The following is a 14770-nucleotide window of genomic DNA, read 5'->3' as shown; positions in this document are numbered from 1 at the left end:
TCCTGCTGTTCACACACTGGGCACTCCTGGTGAGCTACCTAGTTCCACATGTTTTGTATGGGTGAATGTTAATGCTGGGATATTTCTCTGTTCTGTGTAGGATCTGAAAGCCAACGAGTCACGCCTGAAGGACATAAACAAGGTTGCAAAGGACCTGGAGTCAGAAGGGCTGATGGCAGATGAAGTACAAGCAGTACAGCAACAGGTGCTCTTTTTCTCTGCCTTAATCTAATCTAAGAAGCAAAGGATTTTCCTCCTTTCTTTTGTCTGTTGTCTTTGCCTGACATTGCAAGATTCAGGCTGTTCTCTAGTGTGGCCATCCCAAGAAGACCTTTAGAATTATATTTTTTAATAATGCTAGAGCAAATTGCAGCATCTAGAGCTTTTTCCTTTCTTTTTTTAGGAATGGAAAGTCTTTACAATAATATCAAAAGTCATGGAGAATCCACACATTAACTTCATATAAATTTGAAATTTAGCCTTTATTTATGTGCAGGAAAATGGGTGAGGAATGCTAGGGAAAAAGAGAAATAAAACAGAGCGCAATTCAGAGCGGAGGGGATTTGTGGGTTTTCTGTTCTGGTTTGGATTTTTTAGGGGTTTTTTGCCAGCTTTTTACATACTTGTGCTGTAAATAATTTTATCCTTTGCCAACTAAGTATGAAGCATGTTGGGAAAAACATTCTTTCTGTTAGAAAATAACAAGTTGTTTGTCCTGTCTTCTTTGCAGGAAGTCTATGGGATGATGCCCAGGGTAAGTGTTAATTTCTGAGGTGGATGGAGTGGCAATTGTAACAGGTTTGGGATGTACAAAGAGAAGTTCAGCCATAACTGTAGTTCATTTCCATGATGGAACTCACTAATGACTTTGAATGGACATTCAAAGATTATCTTATCTTTGATTCCTTTGTTTCCTGAGTGTCTTGCCCCACATCACAGATCTAAGCAAGCAGCATAACCCAAATTGATACAAATACTTGCATGAAAAAATGTATTTACTCTGTTAAGGATTGAACATGGAGATATTTTCAAGATTTTTTTACTGTATTCTGATAGTTTTAGATTCTGTTTTGTATTTAAAGCTGTTTCTTCACATTTTCAAACAGGATGAAACTGATTCTAAGACAGCGTCTCCTTGGAAGGTAGGTGTCATTGCTTAGTAGCACACAACAAGAAAATAAAAAAAAACCTACAGCACATCATCTTTTTTAGACCATTTACTTTTCCTGTGCCATAGAAATTGTCAACAGCCTGATTTTTACCTCTCTGCTACAAAACTCTGTTTAGTTTTGAGTTTGTACTATGAGGGTGATTCCAGTTTCTGGCCAGTAGATATTGAATAATCCCTTGTTCACTTTGCATGAGTTCTTTGCTTTCTGCTTGCTACAACAAAATGTTTTTATTCCTCAAAGTCAAAACCATTTATGTCAATATTCCTTTAGTAAGGGATATGCTGTATTCCATTAGTCACCACCAGCTCATTTTCTACAATAGAAGAAGCCTTTCTCCATTCATTAGAGGCCTACAATGGAAGAGCTGTCACCTACTAAAGCACAATAATATCTTAAATATTTTTTAAATTATCTAACATTGTGTTTTCCCTAGCATTTCATTCTTGTGTTTTATGTCTTGCACCTACTCTGTTAGACTTAAAGCTGCTTGTACATCTTTTAAGTTGTGTGAATGTGGGGAAACCAGGTTAGTATGCAATATTTTGGCAAAAAATGCAGCCATGTCACCAGGAACTGGTGACTTTTAAAGTATTTTTTTGCAGATTATAAACATGTACATTGAATTCTAAGAGTCCCATAGTAACTTGGCAAACTATGACTAAGATTTTGGGTTTTTTAAATTCATGTATTGAATGTTACCTTTAAATTTTCCTCTTCTTTGCCCTCATTAAGATTTGTTTGCTTCAGTTTACACTAATAAGACAGTGCTCGCTTGTGAATTCTGGCTATTCTTATTTTGCTCTATAATACCTTAGGTATTACAGCCAATTTTTCTCAATTGCTTTTGTTATTTACTTAGATTGTCTTTCTTGGTGGTTTCTATTTGGTTTTTTTAAGGACTTTTCTTTCAGTCTGGTTTTGCTTTTGGTTAGAGTTGACTTCAATGCTATATTTTTTATTTCTGCCTTTTCACACAGTCTGCACGTTTGATGGTACACACTGTGGCAACCTTCAACTCAATCAAGGTAATTACACAATTTTCTCTGACCTGATTTAGAAGTTGTGAACATTTTTTGCCCTCCTTTTCCACAGTCTTTGTCTTTCATTAAGCTTTATAAATTCTTTTGAATCAATGTATTGAAAGAATGTATATATTAGTATATACAGCATTTGCTTCTCAAGTTACATCACTATCTCATTGTATACATAAAATCATTTGGTTTTACAGCTCAGGAGAAACCCTTAATATTTAACTAAGCTGTTGGAATTTGTGCATTCTTCTGGAATTAAGCAGAATTTAGTAACCTTCACCTGTAGTGAAAGACCAATCTTGACTTTTCACTTCCCTCATCCAGGAGCTGAATGAGCGCTGGAGATCTCTGCAGCAGCTGGCAGAAGAGAGGAGCCAGTTGTTGGGCAGTGCCCACGAGGTCCAGAGATTCCACAGGTGAGGGGTTTGTTTGGTCCTGACTCAAATGCTTTGTCTGTCAAGAATTCTAAAATATAGTGGGACCTGTTCTAAACAAATCATATTCAACCCCCAGCTTGTTCAGTGGAGAGGGTGGTCTTGGTTTTAATTCTCTTTTTGCCTTTCCGTCCTTCAAATCAGAGATGCTGATGAAACCAAAGAATGGATAGAGGAGAAGAATCAAGCATTAAATACAGACAACTATGGGCATGACCTAGCCAGTGTTCAGGCTCTGCAGCGCAAACATGAAGGCTTTGAGAGAGACTTGGCAGCTCTGGGAGACAAGGTGAGATTCTGAGGAAGAGAACCCAAAAGCTTTCTTTTTATCTACCAGAAATGATTGAACTATAGCAGTTCTTCTCTCTGTCTTCATTGTGTTTATTTCCCCTTCTCTAATCCTAGGTGAATTCTCTTGGTGAGACTGCCCAGCGTCTGATCCAGTCACATCCAGAATCTGCTGAAGATCTCCAAGAAAAATGCACTGAGTTGAATCAGGCTTGGAATAGTCTGGGAAAACGTGCTGACCAGCGCAAAGAGAAGCTTGGAGATTCTCATGACCTGCAGCGTTTCCTCAGTGATTTCAGGTAGTGATGCTATTCCCCCTCTCAATTTGTTTATTATTAGTGAAGTATATATGGCTTATTGTTCCACAGGAATATTTCTGTGAAGGGTTCAGAAAAGGACTGTTTTCCCTGTTTTGACTTACTTCAGTGGAGGGAGGGAAAAATTCCCTATTACTGTGTGTCCACAGGGACCTCATGTCTTGGATCAATGGAATCCGGGGTCTGGTCTCCTCAGATGAACTCGCAAAGGATGTGACTGGAGCTGAGGCTTTATTGGAAAGGCACCAGGTATGTGAAAGATAAGTGTTATCATAAACATCAACAAATGTTTCTTTTTTCTGACACTTTCCAATCAGAGTTCCAAAACCAGATCAGTTCAGCTCTGGTTATTGAGCAGCACATCTCTGCCCCTTGCAGGAACACCGCACGGAAATAGATGCAAGGGCTGGCACTTTCCAGGCATTTGAACAGTTTGGACAACAACTTCTAGCCCATGGACACTATGCTAGCCCAGAGATCAAGGAGAAACTGGATATTCTGGACCAAGAACGGACAGACCTGGAGAAGGCCTGGGTCCAGCGCAGAATGATGCTGGACCAGTGCCTGGAACTACAGGTACTCTGCTGCAGTTTGAATAATAATTCCTCTTTTCATTAAAAAGTTTATTATTTTTTGGTGATAACAGTGCTCTTGGTCTGTCTTGCTCATGCTTTGGAGTTCTTTCTCCCCAGCTGTTTCATCGGGACTGTGAACAAGCTGAAAACTGGATGGCTGCCCGGGAGGCTTTCCTAAATACAGAGGATAAAGGAGACTCCTTAGACAGTGTGGAGGCACTCATCAAGAAACATGAAGATTTTGATAAAGCAATCAATGTCCAGGTGAGGAGTGTAGCTGAAGTAAGGGGAAAATAGTTTCCTTTTTCTCATAGGAATTATTAGCAAAAGGAGTTCCTGCCATGTATGGCTTCTGAAGTCCAGTTCTGAATATTCAGCCATGTGGAATTTGCTGCAGAAGTTTAGAAGCAGTTTATGCAGATCAGGATGTATTTCATTGCCTACAGACAGTGTAGAAATAGTGGCAAGTATTTGTGTGAATTTACTGATTTGAAATTACTTTTTCCCTTTATTTGTGGCAGAAAAGGGTGTATTTCCAGTTTCTCGTAGCAGAAGGCTGCCTAGATTTATTGGGAGATCATACTGCTGAAGTTTTAAGCCCAAAAGATCCTTTTTTCCTAAATGCCACAGGTGAAAGGTGTTCTAAGTTGAACTCTACAGTCCTAGGGAACAGAGACTTCCTTCACAGAGTCACAGTAATGTAAATGTAAAGAAGATAAAAAGGCTTGTTCTGTTCCAGACACTGCTCATCATTTGACTTTAGGGAACCACAGTTCTAATTCATGGTTTCTGGTTTGAATAGGAAGAGAAAATTGCTGTCCTGCAATCCTTTGCTGACCAGCTGATTGCTGCAGATCATTACGCCAAGGGAGTCATCGCCAACAGACGCAACGAGGTCCTGGACAGGTCAGTGCTGCCCTGGGAGGAGAATGCAGATGACTGGAAATCCTCTTCAGGGACGTTCTGTAGCTGTTGAAGGCGATGCCTCATGTGGCTCTAGTGTTCTTCATTGTATGTGTCAAATTACTGCAGGTGGCTTCGTCTGAAAGCCCAAATGATTGAGAAGAGATCAAAGCTGGGAGAGTCTCAGACCCTCCAGCAGTTCAGTCGTGATGTGGATGAAATAGAAGCCTGGATCAGTGAAAAGCTCCAGACTGCAAGTGATGAGTCATATAAGGATCCCACAAATATCCAGGTGAATGTGGTTCTTGGCTTAAAAATCAGAATATCATTGTTAACTTTGCAAGGCCTCCTCTTTGAAAATCCATGCTCAGGAATTCTTGTTCAGAGATGACAGAATAGTGCATCATGTTGGACATGTTCTCCTTTTAACAAGGAGAAAATGGAAGTTACATTATGCATGAAAGGAGACCCAAAATAGGACTTGGTTAGTAATTATTCATGCATCTGATTAATTATTCATGCATATAATTAATAAGATATACGGTATCCGCAGCAGAAAGTTTCCTAAAGAAACCCAAGTGGCTGTTCTGTCTCTCTCCCAGCATCTAGACAAAAACATAAGAAAACTGAATTCTTGAGTCTCAACTCTTTTACATTATAGAATGCGAAACCTCATTTATTTTTCAGTATTAAGGAATAAAGTTACCTCTTATGTTTTAATTCTGGTTTATGAAGTAGTATGAATGCACTGAACTACTTCTCTCAATCTGTTTTATAGCTTTCCAAACTGCTGGTAAGTAGTTTGGACTAGCCCTGGTATGTGAATTTTTTTTCTCTGTATAAGCTTCTGTGTGAGCCCAAGCTCTGGTTGCTGCTCCATCCATCAGTTCATGCAATCTCTTTGTTTTCTGTTAGTTCTTTACCTCCATCCAGGTGCAGCTGTTGATCCTTGTCCTATGGGTGTGGCTTTTTTGTTAATGCCTATTCAGCATCATTTATTTATGTATTCGTTTTGCAGGTGTTCTGCATGATCTGTTTAATCTATGCTGCATTAGTGATGTAGTTTGGGCTTTTTTAGGAGTTAGCCTATAGGAAAATGGGGTTCTATCCTCCTTTTTCAGAAGAAAAGGCTGTTTGGTCATCACTTGTGATGATTTAACACAGGACATAATGCCAAATCCATGAGCTTCTGTTTGTAGAATCAAATGCTGAAGATGGAGGATTCAATAAATGATAGATCTTGATTGGCTTAGTTCTTGCAATAGCATAGAAGGGAATAATACAGAAAGAACACTCCAGAAAAAGAGATGTACCAGATGGAAAGCTGACAGCACTTGAAAGAATCCAAGAAGTGCAGTAAAATGAGAATGTGTGGAAGGAGAAGACAGAACAAAGAAAGAGGAAGCTAACAAGAGTAAGAAATGAAATAATCATTTGTCACTTCAGAGTATGGTACATTAAATTACTATTTTTTTAGTTGAAAAAAAAATAGAATTTTATATTAAACTGTAAAGGCTTGTCTGCAATTTGTTGTCATGGTAATTATATGGAGATACGCAACTGGCAACTTTTAAATTGAATTTTCCAAGTTGGTGGATCTAGCTTTGAGGGACATGCTTTTATAATCTCAGGATTTGGGTTTACAGTTCCCAAAATGAAGCAGTTCATGCAGAATTTCTCATACCAGCGCCATAGTATTTTTCCTTTTTTATTTTTAATCTAACATTTCCTTTCATTCCATTCTCTAGGACACTCTCTACCCATGTCCAATGTCACTAGCATTTCCAGTTTATACTTGCAAATTCTGTCTTGTCACTTTTGTGCTATTGTCATATTCCTGGTGGGTGGATGGATCGTGGATACATGAGAGCTGCACACTCCTTCCCACACCCGAGGCTCCTGTTGTTCTCATGGTGCTCTCAACTTGGCAGAGAAAAATCCTTACCAAATAATTCAGTTATGTTTTTATAGAAGTTTTTGGCTGTTAATTCACTATTTTTATATATATATAATGGGGCTGTGTATGGCTAATATCACAACTGTGCAGAAAGCAGATAAGCTGGAGCAGTGATTTCTGTTAATTACCTATGGATTAGGAAGGGAAGTAGGAATTTGTGCAGTTACTGTAGGAGTAGAAAGGATGATCTACTCTACTCAGGGTATGTGTAATTGCTGCTTTTCAAAGGGGTGCATTGAAAATGAGCAATCTTTACTGCAGTAACAGCTCAGCTCAGTGCAGGGAATTTTGCATTGGCACCCGTGAAAATGCAGAACATCATGTTCATGTGAAATACAGAATACACTGCCAGAGTTCTGTGTCTCAGCTCACCCACAGTTTTGCCAGGTCAAAACTTGGTGGTTACTCAGGTAATGAGAGTAACCATTGGAGTGAGCAGTAAATACCCTACCCAGAGAGGACTTCCTCAGCTCAGCCTGCACATGAAGCTTATGACAACCCAGCCCATGAGAACAATGGAGGAGCCCTTTGTGCAGTGTCTGATGGTGTTGGGTCTGTCCTTGCAGAGCAAACACCAGAAGCACCAGGCCTTTGAAGCCGAGCTCCACGCCAACGCTGACCGCATCCGTGGCGTCATTGACATGGGCAACTCCCTCATCGAGAGGGGCGCCTGTGCTGGCAGCGAGGACGCCGTCAAGGTGGGCACCTTCAAGTCTTGCTTGGCTTTGCTTTGAGCAGTGTTTGGGTAATTGAGTCCAGACAGTGTCCCTCTAGAACAAATCTTGCTTTATAGAAGCTTTTGTACTTCAACTACACAGTGTAAATCATGTGAATTATTCTGCTTCAGTCTCAAGGAGGATAAATTTTCTGATCCTCTGACTGACATGTAAATTATAGCTGGGCAGTACAAAATGCTGACTCTAACTTGCGTATCTGGAATCAACAGCAAAACCTCCACCATGGTCTGGTTTTGTGTTTATCAGAACTTTTTTCATTTTTCTTTTGTGACGTTTACTTATCTTTCCCACTTTCCGATAGGCACGCCTGGCTGCCCTGGCTGACCAGTGGCAATTCCTGGTACAGAAATCAGCAGAGAAGAGTCAGAAACTGAAAGAAGCTAATAAGCAACAGAATTTCAATACTGGAATCAAGGACTTTGACTTTTGGCTTTCAGAGGTAATAAGATGGGAATTAATTACTTGTGAGACTTCTTTTTTTAAGTTTGTATTACTTTTGCTGATGTTAGATTTTGTGGAGCACTGTTTACCTTTGAGCAAGTCTAGGTTTATTTAAAAAAAAACTTTATTACTAGTAAAATTCTTGTGGATGTGTTCATGTTATTAGTTATAAACAATAAGGTGAGAAGAAGCAAATTTGCATGGAACTTTTTAGGTATTAAACAGGTGACAAGGTGAAGGCTTAGTAGAAAATTGAGAAGTAATTTGCATGGTTTTACAGCATTATAGTTTCAAGGAGTTTGTGAAACACAATTTGTTCTTCGTTCCACGTTTCCTTCTCCATCCCCAGGTGGAGGCTTTGTTGGCATCTGAAGACTATGGGAAGGACTTGGCATCTGTTAACAACCTTTTGAAGAAACACCAGTTACTGGAAGCTGATATATCTGCTCATGAGGTATTGCTTTCTCTTTCAGTTTTGGAAGATAAATCATAGTCATAAGCAAATTCTCTAGGTACAACTCCTGATACCTGCTGCAGTCACAGACTTGTCAGAATGTGGTATTTAACAAAACCTGTAACTGCGAGTCAGATTCTGATTTTCATCCTGACATAATGAGCAGAGAAACAAGACCTGAGCAATCCCTGCTCACTCTCTCCCACATATCCAGGACCGCCTGAAGGACCTGAACAGCCAGGCTGACAGTCTGATGACCAGCAGTGCCTTTGACACATCCCAAGTGAAAGACAAACGTGAGACCATCAATGGGCGCTTCCAGCGCATCAAGGGCATGGCCAGCGCCCGCCGTGCCAAGCTCAACGAGAGCCACCGCCTGCACCAGTTCTTCCGTGACATGGACGACGAGGAGTCCTGGATCAAGTGGGTGTTTGGGAAGTTCTGGGCTTGCCAACGACACTCATATCCTTTAGTGTGGCTTTACAGCTGCCTTCCCACAACTGTGTGTCTATAGGAAATCACCTTTGCTGCCATTACAGAAAAATTGTTTTGGGTGTGGTTTCTTATCTTTAGTTTTCTTTGGTCAAATCCCAGTAAGAAGAATAATACAGTTTAGACTCGGACCAAGTAACTAAAATTTCATTCTAGTCTTTTTGGGAAAACTCCTACCAAAAATTCAAAGCTTTTTCGGTTTCAAGTACTTTTTTGATGCTAGCCAGTTGTTGCAATTAATCAAATGGTCTTTACACATTGGTGTTAGTACCTCAGGAGGAGGGAAAGAAGTGAGGCTGATAGAAATCATTCCAATTAGAGCACTTCTTTTGTCATGCTTTTAAAACAAACAAAAATTGGACAACTTTACGAAAGGCATCTATATTTTTAAAAAGAAAACAGTACAGAGCAATTCTGTCCTTCAAAGATAAGTGATGGGCCCTCTGTCACCTTCTTTCCCCCACACAGGAATGTGCTGCCAAGAGCCATTTGCTGTTGTACACAAGGTTTTACATCCGAGACCTTTGTGCAATGTAGAGCAGTTGTGTATCTGAGGGGGTTTTTGTTTTCTTTATCAGGTTGGACCTTTAGAAGTAATTTTCGTATTTTACCTTTCTCTCTTCTCTGTTGAATTTAGAGAGAAGAAACTGTTGGTTAGCTCAGAGGACTATGGCAGAGACCTGACTGGTGTGCAGAATCTGAGGAAAAAACACAAGCGCTTAGAAGCAGAATTGGCTGCCCACGAACCTGCTATCCAGGTAAATGCCTCTCCCCATGACATATTTCTCTATCAGCAGCACCCTTCTTGCTTGTGCAGGAGATAAAAGCCAGCAGTAGTTTTGCTGGACCCCAAACAATGCACATGAGGAAGGCAGGTGATGTTCCAATAACTGTGTTTTTCTGCAGGGTGTTCTGGACACGGGGAAGAAGCTTTCAGATGACAACACAATTGGAAAGGAGGAGATACAGCAGAGACTGGCTCAGTTTGTGGATCACTGGAAGGAGTTAAAACAGTTGGCAGCTGCTAGGTATGAACTTCTGTAAAATTCAGTATTAATTCAAAGCTACATGGACTCATAATGATCAGATTTACAGAATTTCAGGGTATGGATTATTAGTAATATGATGTAATAGCACCTATCACTGATCACAGACTCTACAAGACTATTGACAGTGTTCCTCAGTAGAAACATGAGCCTCTCTTTGAGGTGTATGTCGTGTTTAGCCTTTTCTTGCACCAGTTGGAAACCACGGACTTGTGGATTAAAGCCAGCTGATTACTACTGGGAGATTTTTCCTGATTAGAAGCTGTTGGGAGAGAATTTGCTTCAGTCCTTTGGCAGCTGCAGGCTTTGTAGTCCAAGGAATTCCTAGAGCTGCAGCCATGGCTGCTGCCAGAGGAGTGAAGTGTGAATGACAGGGTTCAGGCTCTGCACATTGCTTTTATATCTTACAGCTTAATGCCATAAAGCAACGCTAACGAGTTTTACCTTTCCCACACAGGGGTCAGCGTCTGGAGGAGTCTCTGGAGTATCAGCAATTTGTAGCAAATGTTGAGGAAGAAGAAGCCTGGATCAATGAGAAAATGACACTGGTAGCCAGTGAGGATTATGGGGACACACTTGCTGCTATCCAGGTATGGAGGAAGTTGTCAGCACTTTGTTATTGCATTGGTTAGAGCATAACGAACCTTTTCTTTAACTGTCTTTACAATTTAGAGGTTATTGTTGGTTCCTTTTGAAGGCCTACATTGTAAAAAACATAAATTCACTTTATAAAAGCATCCAAAGTTTGTTATTTCCTGTAGAAATGACTTGCAGTTTGGTGTAGCTTTGTATCTCTTGACTCCTGATTGGAAGTCAGTCTCAGTTTCCTTTTGTCCACAGAAAATCAGTAAGTTGTGCTAACCAGCTAAGATTAATTTTTGTCAGAAAAAGTTTATGCTAACTGATTTATAAAATGAATTACTTTTTAATAAATGGTGAGAAATTATTTTTAGAAATGCCTGTGTCTCATATTTGCAGGGCTTGCTGAAGAAGCACGAGGCATTCGAGACTGATTTTACTGTCCACAAGGACAGAGTGAACGATGTCTGTGCTAATGGAGAGGATCTCATTAAAAAGGTGAGCATGAACTACTAAAGAGAAACCTTCAAAGGCTCCCCAGGACATCTTCATGTTACAGTAGACTTGCTCTTCTCTGTCATGTCTTTGAAAAGAGCTCTTACTCATTTTTTGTGGCTGAATAAGCTGTTGGTGTTTTGCTTTCAAAGCTGTTTCTGAGACAGTTATCTTTCAGCTGAAGTCCTTGCTCTGTCACCAATGTCCTGAATGCCTCAGATGACTTTAACATCATACAGGATGCCTATATTCTATATTTTTTTTTCCTCCCTGTCACATAGAACAATCACCACGAGGCGAACATCACTGCCAAGATGAAGGGGCTCAGAGGCAAGGTGTCAGATCTGGAGAAAGCAGCAGCTCAGAGGAAAGCCAAACTGGATGAGAACTCAGCCTTCCTCCAGTTCAACTGGAAAGCAGATGTGGTGGAGTCATGGATAGGTATGTTCTGTACTGGAGTACAATATTTGGTCACAAACAAACCTTAAACTCCTTCATTTCCAAAGGTCTCCAGTAGCTCCTCATGTGCTGTTGTAACAAGCAGACCTAAAGCCAGAGTAATCAGCAGTGCTGTCACTGCTTTATATTTTTGTAGTAGCCTGATCTGGAATAGAGGGAATTTTAAAATGGAGGAATGACATTTTTGCAAAATTTGTTTCATTTTTCAGGGGAGAAGGAAAACAGTCTGAAGACAGATGATTATGGACGTGACCTCTCTTCAGTGCAAACCTTGCTCACCAAACAGGTCAGTGGTGATGCTGCTCCCGTGAGGGAGGGAACAGCTGAACTCTTCTACACAAGAATCCATGTTTGAAATATACGCAGGGTATGGGAAAGGTTAAAGAAAAATACAATCTAAAATATCTTTTGTTCTTCTAATGCTTCAGGAAACGTTTGATGCTGGACTTCAGGCTTTCCAGCAGGAGGGAATTGCAAACATCACTGCTCTGAAAGACCAGCTGCTCGCAGCCAAGCACATCCAGTCCAAGGCCATTGAGGCCCGGCATGCTTCCTTGATGAAACGCTGGAATCAGCTACTGGCTAATTCTGCTACCAGGAAAAAGAAACTCTTGGAGGCTCAGGAGCACTTCAGAAAAGTGAGTGGCCAGCCATGGGGCCACAAAAATCTAATTGTGCACTTGATAAAATGTACAGACTTGCAACTTCTGTACTTTGTTCATGCTTTTGCAACTAATGATTATGGAGACTTAACGTAAGCATTTCCGAGACACTTGCAAGGCAAACTCTTACTGATGCATGTTAATTCCAGATGAGCTCATACAGAATATTTGCATTACTGAACAACTGGATCTTTTCTCTTTTCAAGGTTGAGGATCTGTTCCTGACCTTTGCGAAGAAGGCCTCTGCCTTCAACAGTTGGTTTGAGAATGCTGAGGAGGACCTGACGGATCCTGTGCGCTGCAACTCACTGGAAGAAATCAAAGCCCTGAGAGAAGCTCACGACGCTTTCCGTTCCTCCCTAAGTTCTGCCCAAGCTGATTTCAACCAGCTGGCAGAGCTCGATCGCCAGATCAAGAGTTTCCGTGTGGCCTCCAACCCCTACACTTGGTTCACTATGGAGGCTCTTGAAGAAACCTGGAGGAATCTGCAGAAAATTATCAAGGCAAGTCAGTAAGAGAAAGATTCTCTTCAAAGTTCATGACCTTTCAGTTGTCCCTGGAAGTTGTTCTCTTGAGTTAATGGGTACAAGAGCTTGTCACCATAATACAGGTCAAAATATCTCAAAATTTGTGAGCAAAGAAAAATTGCCATTAACTATAAACTTGTGCTATTGTCAGTTGTTCTCATGGTTTTCTGTTTGTGGTTCTTCCAAAGGCAAAGCACTTGTGTCTCACATCCTAACTGGAATAGAAATTTAACTTCTCTGCTGTGCAGTGAAGCAACTGCTGGTTCAATTCCAGTTCTCAGGGCTTCAGTTCTGAATTACCACTTGAGATGCTTTTCTATAGATGTCCAGGACACTGAGTACTCAATCTTGTTTTGAGGCTTACACCTGTGCTTGGATGCAGCTTTTAGCTTTTTCTTTCTGCTACAGGATGAGACCAGTCCCTCTATTTCTCTGAAATTACTGTTGTTCATTTCTCAGGAACGTGAACTGGAGCTGCAGAAGGAACAGCGAAGGCAGGAAGAAAATGACAAACTGCGTCAGGAATTTGCTCAGCATGCCAATGCCTTCCATCAGTGGATTCAGGAGACCAGGTATAGTTTGTCTTTCCAGAACTTGCCTTTAGAGAATTCCTTAGGTAGTATTTGTGTGCATCCTCCATCTCCTTGGACTGTCAAAGCTGTAAATGTTTCCTACTGAAAAACAGCTCATCAGGACTTGTCCATTCCATGCAGCTGGGATTTGAGAGAGGCCCCATTAGCTACAGGGGACAGGAAAGCCCTGAAACACCAGACTTCAAAAATGTTCCTATTTCTGAATTCATTTTTCTGCAGTAATTCCAGTTATCCAGGACTTCATTTTTCTCCAGTTATTCCTGAACTAGGCTGCAGCACAGCTGGGGAGATAGAGCACTAATAGCTCCAAGCAGACTCTGAAGTGCCAGAGGCATTTCTGTTAATGCCCCTTTTGTATTGAGTAGTGTATTTGGAATCTTACTGGAGTTCAACTAGAGAAAGAAGATGTCAAAAAAGCTTAAAACTTCGTAATCATTTCTCTGGGCTGCTGTCTAATAATAACCCTCTCAAAGGCTAGGGAGTAAAGATTTAACAACCGTGTTAGAAATAAAAACTCTCAAGGTTGAGCATTGCAGGTCTCTGTGCTCAGTCAGTGCTGTCAGCAGCTCTGACAGGCTTAGGTTGGGGGTCAGAGGAGGTGACTTCTGTTCCCTGTAACCCTGTGATTCTGTCTGTGTGTTTACAAATAGTTCTGTATGTGTCTTCATGAAATAATGAAATATAAATATGATTTTTTAACTTTTTGATGTTTGCTTCCCACCCGAATCTCTGTCCCTCTCTTACTGTCTTGTCTCTGTCCTGCTGCCTGATGTTTGGATCTTCACATTCTACAGGACTTACCTACTAGATGGGTTAGTATTGAATTTTATATCTTTCAGATTTTGGTCATGTGTTCTGCTCTGTGTGTTTTCTCCTGTTGTTACATCGCTTGTGAAAGCTGCGCTCAAACCCCTTTTATTTGAAAAGAGCAACCTTTTGCTGAGGTGCACAGACACAGGAAACAAGATTATGGAGTAGTTAACTATAAACCAGTAGAAACATAATTTCCTAGTCAAAAGCGGAATTAAAATGGGCAGCCACTGGCACACCATGGAAGTCCTGACTTTTGCTCTTGCTTTCTCTGAGGGCTTGCACAGGAAAAGGCCCCTAATTTGAGAAGATATGTGAGAATGTAGCTGCTTTCCAAAGGCAGGCTATTCTGACATTTGTAGTTTTTCAGCTTAAGAGACTGGCTTAGTGAAATAAACCATTTGACCATAGCTGTTCTGAGAACAATGAAGTCCCCAAAGTATTGACTGGTTTTGATAAGGAGAAGGGAAGATTCTTACAACAACATTTTGCTGAAATTACGTATCTTAAAACTCTGTAGTCTGCAAATATGAACTGTCCATTTTTAATCTGCTGCAGAACATGGCCCACACAGATTTCATCCTTGACAGGAGAAAACCAACCTTCCAACATGAATCCACGGAGCCGTTGGAGTTTGCCAGCAGTTTTAAGCCCACTCTGTGTCCACAGGAATAGTTCCTGATGAGAATGTATGCTGGCCATTTTTCTGGAAGTGGAAAGGAAATAATGAGATCTTGAAATGTTTTCAGACTGCCAAAGCTTCTGCAAATGTGTCTGTCCAGTTTAAATTTTTTCAGC

General features: G+C 40.7%; 1 protein-coding gene across 11 annotated transcripts in view; it reads left to right on the top strand.

Moving 5' to 3' along the window:
• SPTAN1 (spectrin alpha, non-erythrocytic 1) overlaps positions 1-14770 on the top strand; it is a 46337-nt gene that overhangs the window by 25993 nt on the left and 5574 nt on the right. For 6 of the 11 annotated variants that reach the window (XM_017745450.1, XM_008642255.2, XM_017745448.1 and 3 more), the window contains 27 exons: positions 101-205; positions 731-754; positions 1107-1142; positions 2150-2197; positions 2528-2619; positions 2782-2926; positions 3043-3224; positions 3392-3491; positions 3621-3818; positions 3935-4081; positions 4620-4723; positions 4850-5012; positions 5499-5513; positions 7244-7375; positions 7716-7853; positions 8205-8309; positions 8524-8732; positions 9439-9559; positions 9708-9829; positions 10305-10437; positions 10826-10924; positions 11203-11362; positions 11590-11666; positions 11809-12018; positions 12249-12545; positions 13029-13141; positions 13957-13974. In XM_017745450.1, coding sequence (XP_017600939.1) covers positions 101-205; positions 731-754; positions 1107-1142; positions 2150-2197; positions 2528-2619; positions 2782-2926; positions 3043-3224; positions 3392-3491; positions 3621-3818; positions 3935-4081; positions 4620-4723; positions 4850-5012; positions 5499-5513; positions 7244-7375; positions 7716-7853; positions 8205-8309; positions 8524-8732; positions 9439-9559; positions 9708-9829; positions 10305-10437; positions 10826-10924; positions 11203-11362; positions 11590-11666; positions 11809-12018; positions 12249-12545; positions 13029-13141; positions 13957-13974 — 3293 coding nt within the window. The remainder of the gene's footprint in view (positions 1-100; positions 206-730; positions 755-1106; positions 1143-2149; positions 2198-2527; positions 2620-2781; positions 2927-3042; positions 3225-3391; positions 3492-3620; positions 3819-3934; positions 4082-4619; positions 4724-4849; positions 5013-5498; positions 5514-7243; positions 7376-7715; positions 7854-8204; positions 8310-8523; positions 8733-9438; positions 9560-9707; positions 9830-10304; positions 10438-10825; positions 10925-11202; positions 11363-11589; positions 11667-11808; positions 12019-12248; positions 12546-13028; positions 13142-13956; positions 13975-14770) is intronic. The other 5 variants (XM_017745451.1, XM_008642257.2, XM_017745447.1 and 2 more) reach the window with 2 other exon arrangements.

This window comes from Corvus brachyrhynchos, unplaced genomic scaffold, assembly GCF_000691975.1.
Source record: "Corvus brachyrhynchos isolate BGI_N302 unplaced genomic scaffold, ASM69197v1 scaffold59, whole genome shotgun sequence".
NCBI lineage: Eukaryota > Metazoa > Chordata > Aves > Passeriformes > Corvidae > Corvus > Corvus brachyrhynchos.
Note: the sequence above shows the minus strand (reverse complement) of the source record. Positions and strands in the feature narration are given on the sequence as shown.